The sequence below is a fragment of the Bombina bombina genome, chromosome 1 (genome assembly GCF_027579735.1).
Source record: "Bombina bombina isolate aBomBom1 chromosome 1, aBomBom1.pri, whole genome shotgun sequence".
In the NCBI taxonomy this organism is placed as follows: Eukaryota; Metazoa; Chordata; class Amphibia; order Anura; family Bombinatoridae; genus Bombina; species Bombina bombina.
In genome coordinates this window covers 1,412,759,759-1,412,773,651 of record NC_069499.1, presented here as the reverse complement: position 1 = coordinate 1,412,773,651, position 13,893 = coordinate 1,412,759,759, and the positions used below count along the sequence as shown (strand labels likewise).

The 13,893-nt window shown below is 37.9% G+C and overlaps 1 protein-coding gene across 7 annotated transcripts in view; it reads right to left on the bottom strand.

The window, feature by feature from the left end:
* The window catches only part of METTL25B (methyltransferase like 25B), a 229,647-nt gene that overhangs the window by 114,698 nt on the left and 101,056 nt on the right, over nucleotides 1-13,893 (bottom strand). For all 7 annotated transcript variants that reach the window (XM_053705284.1, XM_053705287.1, XM_053705279.1 and 4 more), the window contains one exon: nucleotides 9,098-9,241. In XM_053705284.1, coding sequence (XP_053561259.1) covers nucleotides 9,098-9,241 — 144 coding nt within the window. The remainder of the gene's footprint in view (nucleotides 1-9,097; nucleotides 9,242-13,893) is intronic.

Sequence of the window (13,893 nt, the reverse complement as noted above, 5' to 3'; positions counted from 1 at the left end):
ACATTTTTTTGGCGCCAAATATGACACCCACATTATTGGCGCTAAATACAATGCCCATATTTTTTGGCGCCAAGAATGACGCCACATCCTCTGACGCCGAAACCGACGCCCACATTTTTTGGCGGTAAAAAAATGTCTGAATACACATGCGTCAAAAATGAATACAACTTCCGGCGTCAACTACGGCGCCGGAAATGACAAATTTTTTTGCGCCAAAAAAGTCAGCGCCAAGAATGACGCATAAAAAAGAAACATTTTCTGCCCCCGCGAGCCTAACAGCACGCAGGGAAAATGGTCAATTGAAAATTTAATTAAAATGCATTATCCCAAATAATGAAACTGACAGTCTGAATTATAAAGGAATACTGATTATCCTGAATCATGGCAAATATAAGTTTAAAGACATATATTTAGAACTTTACATATAAAGTGCCCAACCATAGCTTAGAGTGTCACAAAAAATAAGATTTACTTACCCCAGGACACTCATCCACATATAGTAGATAGCCAAACCAGTACTGAAACGAGAATCAGTAGAGGTAATGGTATATAAGAGTATATCGTCGATCTGAAAAGGGAGAGAAGAAATCTCTACGACCGATAACAGAGAACCTATGAAATAGATCCCCTAGAGGTAGACCATTGTATTCAAATAGGCAATACTCTCTTCACATCCCTCTGACATTCGCTGCACTCTGAGAGGAAAACCGGGCTTCAACCTGTTGCGAAGCGCATATCAACGTAGAATCTAGCACAAACTTACTTCACCACCTCCACGGGAGGCAAAGTTTGTAAAACTGAATTGTGGGTGTGGTGAGGGGTGTATTTATAGGCATTTTAAGGTTTGGGAAACTTTGCCCCTCCTGGTAGGAATGTATATCCCATACGTCACTAGCTCATGGACTCTTGCTAATTACATGAAAGAAATATATATATATATATATATATATATATATATATATATATATATATATATATATATATATATATATATATATAATATATATATATATATATAAAACACATACATTTTATATATATATATATATATATATATATATATATATATATATATATATATATATATATATATATATATATATATACACATATATATATACACATACATTTTTTTTATTGTACACTCTAATTTAATTCTATTATGAAAAGGGCCCCTTTTTCTTGGTAACTTTTGTTGCAAATCCGCTCCTTTCTAAGACAGCATAATAATGTAGGTTGTGCATGTGTCGTGAGCACTATATGACAGCCGTTTTAGTAGCTATTATTGCAGCAATTGTATTCATTTATAACTCAAGACATATGCACACTCTTGAGCCTACCTCAGTATGCTCTCATGGAAAATGGAATCTTCTGCAGAATAACCAACTTTTTGAGTGAGAGTTTTCCCTGTCAGCCCTTGAGCAATAGATATCTAGGTATCAGCAGCACTTCCTGTAAGGTTTTGCTAAATTGATGGACACTAAAATTTATACTTATTTTTTAAATATTTAAACATCAAATATAAGCCTAGATCAGTGGTTCCCAAAGTGGGCAGTACTGCTCCTGGGGTGCTGGGTGATTACCAAAGTGGGCACTAATAAGCATAATAGGTGGAAGGGGTTGCTAGGATTACTATAGGGGGTGCAAGTACATTTTAGCCAAGATGCCTAAAGCAAAATAAGTTCTTGCTTTCTATTTTTACCACTCTTTGCTTTCATGGCTTTGCCTTGTATGATAGTTTTCATGTTTATTAGCAACCTACTCTTTCTCTCTCAGGACAGAGATAGAATTCAGCTACTAACTTGTACATAAGCCTTGCATTCTTTGTTTTACCAGTGCTGTATGTTATTTTGGAACTACTGTGTAGTAACAGGAAACACAGCACATGCCAGCTGTGTTTTTCTCTGTGTAGCTTTGCACACACTCATTGGTCAATGGTTTTCCATTCTTCTATGTGCTATCATCAGAAATAATCTGTGTGGTGTGTACTAAAAAACACTTTGGTAAGCAGAATACGCTTTCCATAATGTTTGGTGTTGAGTTCTTTGCCTGGAGTTGTAAAACTGCATCAATAAATAGATTTTTGAATCCAAACCTTAGGAAACTGGTATCACTTTAATAAGCTCATCGATCACATTAACAAGTTTTTTAGATTACAAGTGTAGCACACAAATATTGGCGCTATTGTACTTTAACATTACTTGAGGGCAATCATAATGTATTCTATTTTTGTTGCTAACATCTGCATGTTGGACAGCATGGGTGCACTAAATCCCTCACATAACAGACTTTTAAGGAGTTGCGCAGTAAAAACATAATTTATGTAAGAACTTACCTGATAAATTCATTTCTTTCATATTAGCAAGAGTCCATGAGCTAGTGACGTATGGGATATACATTCCTACCAGGAGGGGCAAAGTTTCCCAAACCTCAAAATGCCTATAAATACACCCCTCACCACACCCACAATTCAGTTTAACGAATAGCCAAGAAGTGGGGTGATAAAAAAGTGCGAAAGCATATAAAATAAGGAATTGGAATAATTCTGCTTTATACAAAATCATAACCACCACAAAAAAAGGGCGCGCCTCATGGACTCTTGCTAATATGAAAGAAATGAATTTATCAGGTAAGTTCTTACATAAATGATGTTTTCTTTCATGTAATTAGCAAGAGTCCATGAGCTAGTGACGTATGGGATAATGACTACCCAAGATGTGGATCTTTCCACACAAGAGTCACTAGAGAGGGAGGGATAAAATAAAGACAGCCAATTCCTGCTGAAAATAATCCACACCCAAAATAAAGTTTAATGAAAAACATAAGCAGAAGATTCAAACTGAAACCGCTGCCTGAAGTACTTTTCTACCAAAAACTGCTTCAAAAGAAGAAAATACATCAAAATGGTAGAATTTAGTAAAAGTATGCAAAGAGGACCAAGTTGCTGCTTTGCAAATCTGATCAGCCGAAGCTTCATTCCTAAACGCCCAGGAAGTAGAAACTGACCTAGTAGAATGAGCTGTAATTTTCTGAGGCGGAGTTTTACCCGACTCAACATAGGCAAGATGAATTAAAGATTTCAACCAAGATGCCAAAGAAATGGCAGAAGCTTTCTGGCCTTTTCTAGAACCGGAAAAGATAACAAATAGACTAGAAGTCTTTCGGAAAGATTTAGTAGCTTCAACATAATATTTCAAAGCTCTAACAACATCCAAAGAATGCAACGATTTCTCCTTAGAATTCTTAGGATTAGGACAGAATGAAGGAACCACAATTTCTCTACTAATGCTGTTGGAATTCACAACTTTAGGTAAAAATTCAAAAGAAGTTCGCAACACCGCCTTATCCTGATGAAAAATCAGAAAAGGAGACTCACAAGAAAGAGCAGATAATTCAGAAACTCTTCTGGCAGAAGAGATGGCCAAAAGGAACAAAACTTTCCAAGAAAGTAATTTAATGTCCAATGAATGCATAGGTTCAAATGGAGGAGCTTGAAGCGCCCCCAGAACCAAATTCAAACTCCAAGGAGGAGAAATTGACCTAATGACAGGCTTTATACGAACCAAAGCTTGTACAAAACAATGAATATCAGGAAGAATAGCAATCTTTCTGTGAAAAAGAACAGAAAGAGCAGAGATTTGTCCTTTCAAGGAACTTGCAGACAAACCCTTATCTAAACCATCCTGAAGAAACTGTAATACTCTCGGTATTCTAAAAGAATGCCAAGAAAAATGATGAGAAAGACACCAAGAAATATAAGTCTTCCAGACTCTATAATATATCTCTCTAGATACAGATTTACGAGCCTGTAACATAGTATTAATCACAGAGTCAGAGAAACCTCTGTGACCAAGAATTAAGCGTTCAATCTCCATACCTTTAAATTTAAGGATTTCAGATCCTGATGGAAAAAAGGACCTTGAGACAGAAGGTCTGGTCTTAACGGAAGAGTCCACGGTTGGCAAGAGGCCACCCGGACAAGATCCGCATACCAAAACCTGTGAGGCCATGCTGGAGCTACCAGCAGAACAAACGAGCATTCCTTCAGAATCTTGGAGATTACTCTTGGAAGAAGAACTAGAGGCGGAAAGATATAGGCAGGATGATACTTCCAAGGAAGTGATAATGCGTCCACTGCCTCCGCCTGAGGATCCCGATATCTGGACAGATACCTGGGAAGTTTCTTGTTTAGATGAGACGCCATCAGATCTATTTCTGGAAGTTCCCACGTTTGAACAATCTGAAGAAATACCTCTGGGTGAAGAGACCATTCGCCCGGATGCAACGTTTGGCGACTGAGATAATCCGCTTCCCAATTGTCTATACCTGGGATATGAACCGCAGAGAGTAGACAGGAGCTGGATTCCGCCCAAACCAAAATTCGAGATACTTCTTTCATAGCTAGAGGACTGTGAGTCCCTCCTTGATGATTGATGTATGCCACAGTTGTGACATTGTCTGTCTGAAAACAAATGAACGATTCTCTCTTCAGAAGAGGCCAAAACTGAAGAGCTCTGAAAATTGCACGGAGTTCCAAAATATTGATCGGTAATCTCACCTCCTGAGATTCCCAAACTCCTTGTGCCGTCAGAGATCCCCACACAGCTCCCCAACCTGTGAGACTTGCATCTGTTGAAATTACAGTCCAGGTCGGAAGCACAAAAGAAGCCCCCTGAATTAAACGATGGTGATTTGTCCACCACGTTAGAGAGTGTCGAACAATCGGTTTTAAAGATATTAATTGAGATATCTTTGTGTAATCCTTGCACCATTGATTCAACATACAGAGCTGAAGAGGTCGCATGTGAAAACGAGCAAAGGGGATCGCGTCCGATGCAGCAGTCATAAGACCTAGAATTTCCATGCATAAGGCTACCGAAGGGAATGATTGTGACTGAAGGTTTCGACAAGCTGTAATTAATTTTAGACGTCTCTTGTCTGTTAAAGACAGAGTCATGGACACTGAATCCATCTGGAAACCCAGAAAGGTTACCCTTGTCTGAGGAATCAATGAACTTTTTGGTAAATTGATCCTCCAACCATGATCTTGAAGAAACAACACAAGTCGATTCGTATGAGATTCTGCTAAATGTAAAGACTGAGCAAGTACCAAGATATCGTCCAAATAAGGAAATACCACAATACCCTGTTCTCTGATTACAGACAGAAGGGCACCGAGAACCTTTGTAAAAATTCTTGGAGCTGTAGCTAGGCCAAACGGCAGAGCCACAAACTGGTAATGCTTGTCCAGAAAAGAGAATCTCAGGAACTGATAATGATCTGGATGAATCGGAATATGCAGATATGCATCCTGTAAATCTATTGTGGACATATAATTCCCTTGCTGAACAAAAGGCAAGATAGTCCTTACAGTTACCATCTTGAACGTTGGTATCCTTACATAACGATTCAATATTTTTAGATCCAGAACTGGTCTGAAGGAATTCTCCTTCTTTGGTACAATGAAGAGATTTGAATAAAACCCCATCCCCTGTTCCGGAACTGGAACTGGCATAATTACTCCAGTCAACTCTAGATCTGAAACACAATTCAGAAATGCTTGAGCTTTTACTGGATTTACTGGGACACGGGAAAGAAAAAATCTCTTTGCAGGAGGTCTCATCTTGAAACCAATTCTGTACCCTTCTGAAACAATGTTCTGAATCCAAGGATTGTGAACAGAATTGATCCAAATTTCCTTGAAAAAACGTAACCTGCCCCCTACCAGCTGAGCTGGAATGAGGGCCGCACCTTCATGTGGACTTAGAAGCAGGCTTTGCCTTTCTAGCTGGCTTGGATTTATTCCAGACTGGAGATGGTTTCCAAACTGAAACTGCTCCTGAGGATGAAGGATCAGGCTTTTGTTCTTTGTTGAAACGAAAGGAACGAAAACGATTATTAGCCCTGTTTTTACCTTTAGATTTTTTATCCTGTGGTAAAAAAGTTCCTTTCCCACCAGTAACAGTTGAAATAATAGAATCCAACTGAGAACCAAATAATTTGTTACCCTGGAAAGAAATAGAAAGTAGAGTTGATTTAGAAGCCATATCAGCATTCCAAGTTTTAAGCCATAAAGCTCTTCTAGCTAAAATAGCTAGAGACATAAACCTGACATCAACTCTGATAATATAAAAAATGGCATCACAGATAAAATTATTAGCATGCTGAAGAAGAATAATAATATCATGAGAATCATGATGTGTTACTTGTTGCGCTAAAGTTTCCAACCAAAAAGTTGAAGCTGCAGCAACATCAGCCAAAGATATAGCAGGTCTAAGAAGATTACCTGAACACAGATAAGCTTTTCTTAGAAAGGATTCAATTTTCCTATCTAAAGGATCCTTAAACGAAGTACCATCTGACGTAGGAATAGTAGTACGTTTAGCAAGGGTAGAAATAGCCCCATCAACTTTAGGGATTTTGTCCCAAAATTCTAATCTGTCAGACGGCACAGGATATAATTGCTTAAAACGTTTAGAAGGAGTAAATGAATTACCCAATTTATCCCATTCTTTGGAAATTACTGCAGAAATAGCATTAGGAACAGGAAAAACTTCTGGAATAACCACAGGAGCTTTAAATACCTTATCCAAACGTTTAGAATTAGTATCAAGAGGACCAGAATCCTCTATTTCTAAAGCAATTAGTACTTCTTTAAGTAAAGAACGAATAAATTCCATTTTAAATAAATATGAAGATTTATCAGCATCAACCTCTGAGACAGAATCCTCTGAACCAGAAGAGTCATCAGAATCAGAATGATGATGTTCATTTAAAAATTCATCTGTAGGGAGAGAAGTTTTAAAAGATTTTTTACGTTTACTAGAAGGAGAAATAACAGACATAGCCTTCTTTATGGATTCAGAAACAAAATCTCTTATGTTATCAGGAACATTCTGCACCTTAGATGTTGAAGGAACTGCAACAGGCAATGGTACTTTACTAAAGGAAATATTATCTGCATTAACAAGTTTGTCATGACAATCAATACAAACAACAGCCGGAGGAATAGCTACCAAAAATTTACAGCAGATACACTTAGCTTTGGTAGATCCAGCACTAGACAGCGATTTTCCTGTAGTATCTTCTGACTCAGATGCAACGTGAGACATCTTGCAATATGTAAGAGAAAAAACAACATATAAAGCAAAATTGATCAAATTCCTTAAATGACAGTTTCAGGAATGGGAAAGAATGCCAAGAACAAACTTCTAGCAACCAGAAGCAATAAAAAATGAGACTTAAATAATGTGGAGATAAAAGCGACGCCCATATTTTTTAGCGCCAAATCAGACGCCCACATTATTTGGCGCCTAAATGCTTTTGGCGCCAAAATGACGCCACATACGGAACGCCGACATCTTTGGCGCAAAATAACGTCAAAAAAATGACGCAACTTCCGGCGACACGTATGACGCCGGAAACGGAAAAGAATTTTTGCGCCAAAAAGTCCGCGCCAAGAATGACGCAATAAAATGAAGCATTTTCAGCCCCCGCGAGCCTAACAGCCCACAGGGAAAAAAGTGTCAAATTTTTGAAGGTAAGAAAAAAATGATTAATTCAAATGCATTATCCCAAATATGAAACTGACTGTCTGAAAAATAAGGAAAGTTGAACATTCTGAGTCAAGGCAAATAAATGTTTGAATACATATATTTAGAACTTTATAAACAAAGTGCCCAACCATAGCTTAGAGTGTCACAGAAAATAAGATTTACTTACCCCAGGACACTCATCTACATGTTTGTAGAAAGCCAAACCAGTACTGAAACGAGAATCAGCAGAGGTAATGGTATATATAAGAGTATACCGTCGATCTGAAAAGGGAGGTAAGAGATGAATCTCTACGACCGATAACAGAGAACCTATGAAATAGACCCCGTAGAAGGAGATCACTGCATTCAAATAGGCAATACTCTCTTCACATCCCTCTGACATTCACTGCACGCTGAGAGGAAAACCGGGCTCCAACTTGCTGCGGAGCGCATATCAACGTAGAATCTAGCACAAACTTACTTCACCACCTCCATCGGAGGCAAAGTTTGTAAAACTGAATTGTGGGTGTGGTGAGGGGTGTATTTATAGGCATTTTGAGGTTTGGGAAACTTTGCCCCTCCTGGTAGGAATGTATATCCCATACGTCACTAGCTCATGGACTCTTGCTAATTACATGAAAGAAATTAATGTTGCATATCCCTCCAGAACTAAGCCAAGGGTGCGCAAGTAGTGGCTTTCTTCATATAGTTATATGCTTTACTATTAATGATAATGGTTTACTTCTGTTCTTAAAAGCCCTACATTTTTCAGCAGCATTTTAGATAGCACTTGTAATACAAGGGTAATGAGTACACTAATAGTGTTCCCTGCGCTACCCATAAGTATAGGACACTAACAAATTTCAGGCATGTTAAGATGCTTTGGATAAAATATTTACCCTTCCACCAGATTGTGCATTATTCTTTGAGCAAAAAAGAATGCACCTTGCCCTATCTATTGAATATTCCGTATAATCCATAATTTTTAAAAATACACCTGCACATTATTCTTAGGCTAATCTTTGCTTTGAATATATCATTCTTTCTAGCATTTATATAGTATTTAATATGTATTTAAAATAATCAAAGATAAAATTGCTAATTGAATATGATTATACTTTTGTAAATAGGATGACTTGACAAATCACAGGAGCCACATCTATAATTTTAGCGATGGTGCTTAATTTTTCTTTAAATTATTCTACACATATCTTTAAACAAATACCTCTAATTGGCTACTAAGTTTTATATGCGTTTATCAAGCCCCTGCATACAAGCTCACCATATGTATTGTCCTTAGTCAAGCCTCCAGCCAATCGGAAAAGCCTAGTAGTGTGTGTTATCTAGCATACCACAAACATTTAAATTCATATTGAAATGTTGGTGCAAAATGGACACCCACAGTAACAACTACCACACCTACATTAGTGTAGAACCTCAATGAGCATAAAAAGAAAATAATATAAATACAGGTACATCCTTTAAAAAAAAAAAAAAAAAAAAAAAAGGTTTAAGGTGAAGCAAAATAAAGATAACTTTGATCTTTCTATTTTTAAAGTTACCTTTGATGACCTTTCCTTTTCTTTTTGGAGCATGTACATCAGATGTTGGTCAAATTTAATTGCCATTGTTACCAGATTTTTATCGGCTTCCACAGCTGTGACTGACAGTCCTTGACCAAAAGATAAAAATCTTGATAAGTGACCCTAGGATGAAACCACATAAAAGCTGGTGTTGGTATTGGATTTGCATGAGGTAAAAATATTAACCCCTTTAAAGGGACACTATCATAAAATGTGTTTCTCCTTAATATGTTCCAAATGGTTTGTTATACCTACTGTAGAGTATTAAATGTATGTTACATTGTTCTTTCATGTTTATTTCTGTATTTGAAATATCTATTTTTTTCTCATTAAACCCATCACCTAGGACATATCCATAACAATGGACTGAGCCTACAAGTAAAGAAGACCTGCTAATGTTACTTATAGGGTTGCACCGATACCATTTTTTTAAGACCGAGTACAAGTACCGATACTTGTTTTCAAATACTCGCCGATACCAATTACCGATACTTTTTTTTAAATATCATGTGACAGTTTACCAAGCACAATACAGACTAATTATTTAAGATTCCTTCTTTATAATTATGAAGGACTGTAACTCAAAATACATTATGAAATTATAAAAAAGTTTTATCTGTCACAAAGTTCACAGAACATGTTTATAATTAAAAATATTACAATAAAATATATTAATAATAACAACAATAAATAACAAATATAAAATCACAACCAACCAAAAGTGCAATACAATAAAAAATAGAACAGTGCACTGTTTAATCATGGGGAACAACACTATGGGCTAGATTACATTTGACTGGTAAGCTTTACCAATGCTCTCATTACATGTCCTACTCCATTAAAGTCTATGGAGTTGGAAATTTGAACAGAGCATTGGTAAAGCTTACCAATCAAATGTAATCTAAATCTAGTCCTATAATTGCAGGATGAGTGTTCATTGGAATTAACTTAATTCTTCCTATGCAATTATATAAGCTAAGGACAGGGCTGGATTGGCCTACCAGGATACCAGGAGATTTCCTGGTGGGCTGCAGCAGCTGGTGCTGGAAAGCTACAATTTAAAGGGGTGATGCAATTGGGTTGTAGGGCTGTTATATAACATCAATCTGACATTTGTATTTAATACAAAGTAATATAATTTAATTCTGAAAAAAATATTGGGGAAGTAGTGTCCCAGTAAACCCCTTTGAGAAAATGGGACATGTGCATTCTACCGACTCAACGGAAAATAGGGCTGATCTTCTTATTTTTCCAGTGCTGTTTTTTATTCCCAGTCCAGCCCTGGCTATGGATGTTCCTCAGAGTACAGTATGTTTTTAACATAATTGTGCAAGATGAGATTTAGCAGTATAAAAGGCAATCTAGCAATTAAAATAATTTTTCAAAAGTTAGTGGCAAGTTCTTTTTAAGGAACAGAACAGAATCATATCTGCATGTTCAGCTATAAGTCTGTTTTTGTTATCAGAAAGGAGGTTCGACTAAGTTGAACAGTCTTTCACTCTCCACAATACTGCATGGGGCAGAAAGATATTTTTGGGCCATTTTAGCCAGAGTTGGAAATCTCAGTTTATTAACTGCCCAGTACTTCAGGGGTTTGTCTGAACGAGGTACAGTGATCTCGCCTACAATAATACAAATAACAGCAATTTGTATTGGCAGAACAGTAGTAAACAATTTTTAGTTTAGTCTCCACTCCAGCTTAAAATGAAATGGGAACATGCAGTTTGAAAAAACACCACAAGATAGCATATGGGTAGGCAGTGGAGGTATCGGTTTAAGTATCGGTGCATTTGCACAAGTACTCATGCAAATACTTGGTATCGGTACCAATACCGATACTAGTATCGGTGCAACCCTAGTTACTTATGTTAGCTACTGAAATGCTAATTATGGCTTGGGGCTTGGATAAACACAAGCAGCTATTTCACATACAAAATCTCTTTCCCCCTCATCCCCCACTGGTAGATTAATCAGGAAAACATTTGTTAATATTTTCAGTGCAGGTGGGGATACAAAAGGGAAAAGTAGCTATTTCCAGTGACTATTAAAATAAAAGTAGCTGTTTGCAAAAAAAGGAAATTTATGCTTACCTGATAAATTTATTTCTTTTTCGATACGATGAGTCCACGGAATTCATCCTTACTTGTGGGATATCGCCTCCTGGTCAGCAGGAGGAGGCAAAGAGCTCCACAGCAGAGCTGTAAAAATAGCTCCTCCCTTCCCTCCCAACCCAGTCATTCAACCGAAGTTAGGAAGAGAAAGGAAAAGCCAAGGAGCAGAGGTGTCTGAAGTTTAAAGTGAATGTAAACTCACGGTCACCTCTCATCCTCATGTTGTGAATCTTCAAAAATAAACATTAGTTTAAGTCATGATTTTTTTTTAATTGAATAAGAAATGCGAATATAAACGTTTTTATCGCTATATTTCTTATTTTATTCCTGCGCCCGCCATCTTGTCCCTCAGTTCCAAGTTGATAGACAGTTCCTTTAACGAATAATCAATTACACCCCGTGGCGTCCAGCCCCTTTTTTTCATCGTCATGCGATATAACTGCGCATGCGTTCCCTTCCTATTCGTGATTGACAAGCAATGCTCGTCCACGTCTAGCGCATGCGCTAAGCATTTACTACGATTCGCAATGGATCAGGGCACGCATGCGCATATTAGCCATAGTTTTAATACGCATGGGCTAATTGATTACTCTTCGTGAGCGTGCTTCAGGACTATGTAATAGAGCAGGCGGGACTGCTCTATACGCAATGTAGTCAGAATACAGGAAGTCCAGGATGGGAGGTGTTATCCATCAGAACGGAGATAAGTTATAATATAAATTATAATAGGATAACATGAATTTTGAAGAAAAAAAACATTGCGGTTTCAATTATAGGTTTATTGAGAATTGTTAGTGTACATTAACAACCGTATAATTTACATTCACTTTAACAAAAAACAATAACCTGTCTCATAGAACAGGGCTGGCTGTGGACTCATTGTATCGAAAAAGAAATAAATTTATCAGGTAAGCATAAATTTCCTTTTCTTTTTCAAGATACGATGAGTCCACGGAATTCATCCTTACTTGTGGGATACAATACCAAAGCTATAGTACACGGATGAAACGGGAGGGACAAGACAGGTAACCTAAACGAAAGGCACCACTGCTTGAAGAACATTCCTTCCAAAAACAGCCTCATGAGAGGCAAAAATACCAGATTTGAAAATTGAGAAAAGTGGAAGGAGACGACCAAGTCGCAGTCTTATAAATATGTTCAACAGAAGCATCATTTTGGAATGTCCAAGAGGAAACCACAGCCCTAGTGGAATGAGCGTAAGTCATTCAGGAGACTGCTGTCCAGCATTCTCAACTGACGAAGATCCTTTGTAGCTTGCAAGTAGAACTTTGCAAACATGGACCACACCTAAATATGTAACAGACGTTCCTTCTGAGAAGAAGGATTAGAACACACAAATGGAACACAGTTCCTGAGTAATGTGTTTAACTGAAACAACCTTAGGAAGAGACTCAGGATAGTACACAACACCACCTTATCCGCATGAAAAATAAGATAAGGGGAATTATATAGCAAAGCTGAAAGCTCTGATACTCTTCATAAAGCAGAAAAAAGAGCAACCAAAAATAAAACTTTCCAAGATAATAATTCAATATCTATGGAATGCATAGGTTCCAACGGAACCCCTAGAAAAAACGCTAAATTCAAACTCAAAAAAGAAGTAATAGGTCTAAAAACAGGCCTTATTCCAGACAGAGCCAGACAAAGGATTGTACATCTGAAACGTCTGCCAGACGCTTGTGTAATAAAATAGACAAAGCCAAAACCTGTCCCCTTAGGGAACTAGCAGATAACCACGTCTCCAATTCTTCTCGGAGACAAGACAAAATTCTAGGAATCCTCCCCTACTCCATGAGTAATTCTGGGATTCACACCAAGAAGATATGTACGCCATATCTCATGATAAAACCTCCTAGCAACAGGCTTACATGCCTGAAAAAGGTATCTATAATCGAATCAATGAAACCTTGCTTGCATAGATCAAACATCCAGTCCCCAAGAAAGTAGCTTCAGAGAAACTATATGAAGGAGACGAAGGGACCCTGAAGAAAGATTCCTCCTCAACGGAAGAAACCAAAGCTACCGAGGTGACATGGTCAGCAGTTTAGCATACTCAATCCTGTGAGACCACGCAGAAGCGAGGAGAAGCACTGATGCCCTCACCTATGAGATCAAAACAAACCCCCCGGCAAAAAAAAAAAAAAACGCAAACGGGGAAAAAAAAGGGAACTTAGGCTGAAAGATTAAAGAACTACCAGGGTAGTTATCAGCTCGTACTGGGGCCCCCGGACCTGGACCCGCATCCCGAAAACTAGGCATTCAAACGAGATGCCATGACATCCAACTCCAGCCAACCCTGTTTGAGAACCAGGAAGGAGATACTCCCGGATGGAGATTCCACTCTCCCGGATGAAAAAGACTTACTTCACCACCTCCATAGGAGGCAAAGTTTGTAAAACTGATTTGTGGGTGTGGTGAGGGGTGTATTTGTAGGCATTTTGAGGTTTGGGAAACTTTGCCCCTCCTGGTAGGAATGTATATCCCATACGTCACTAGCTCATGGACTCTTGCTAATTACATGAAAGAAAACAGAATTTATGTTTACCTGATAAATTTCTTTCTCCAACGGTGTGTCCGGTCCACGGCGTCATCCTTACTTGTGGGATATTCTCTTCCCCAACAGGAAATGGCAAAGAGCCCAGC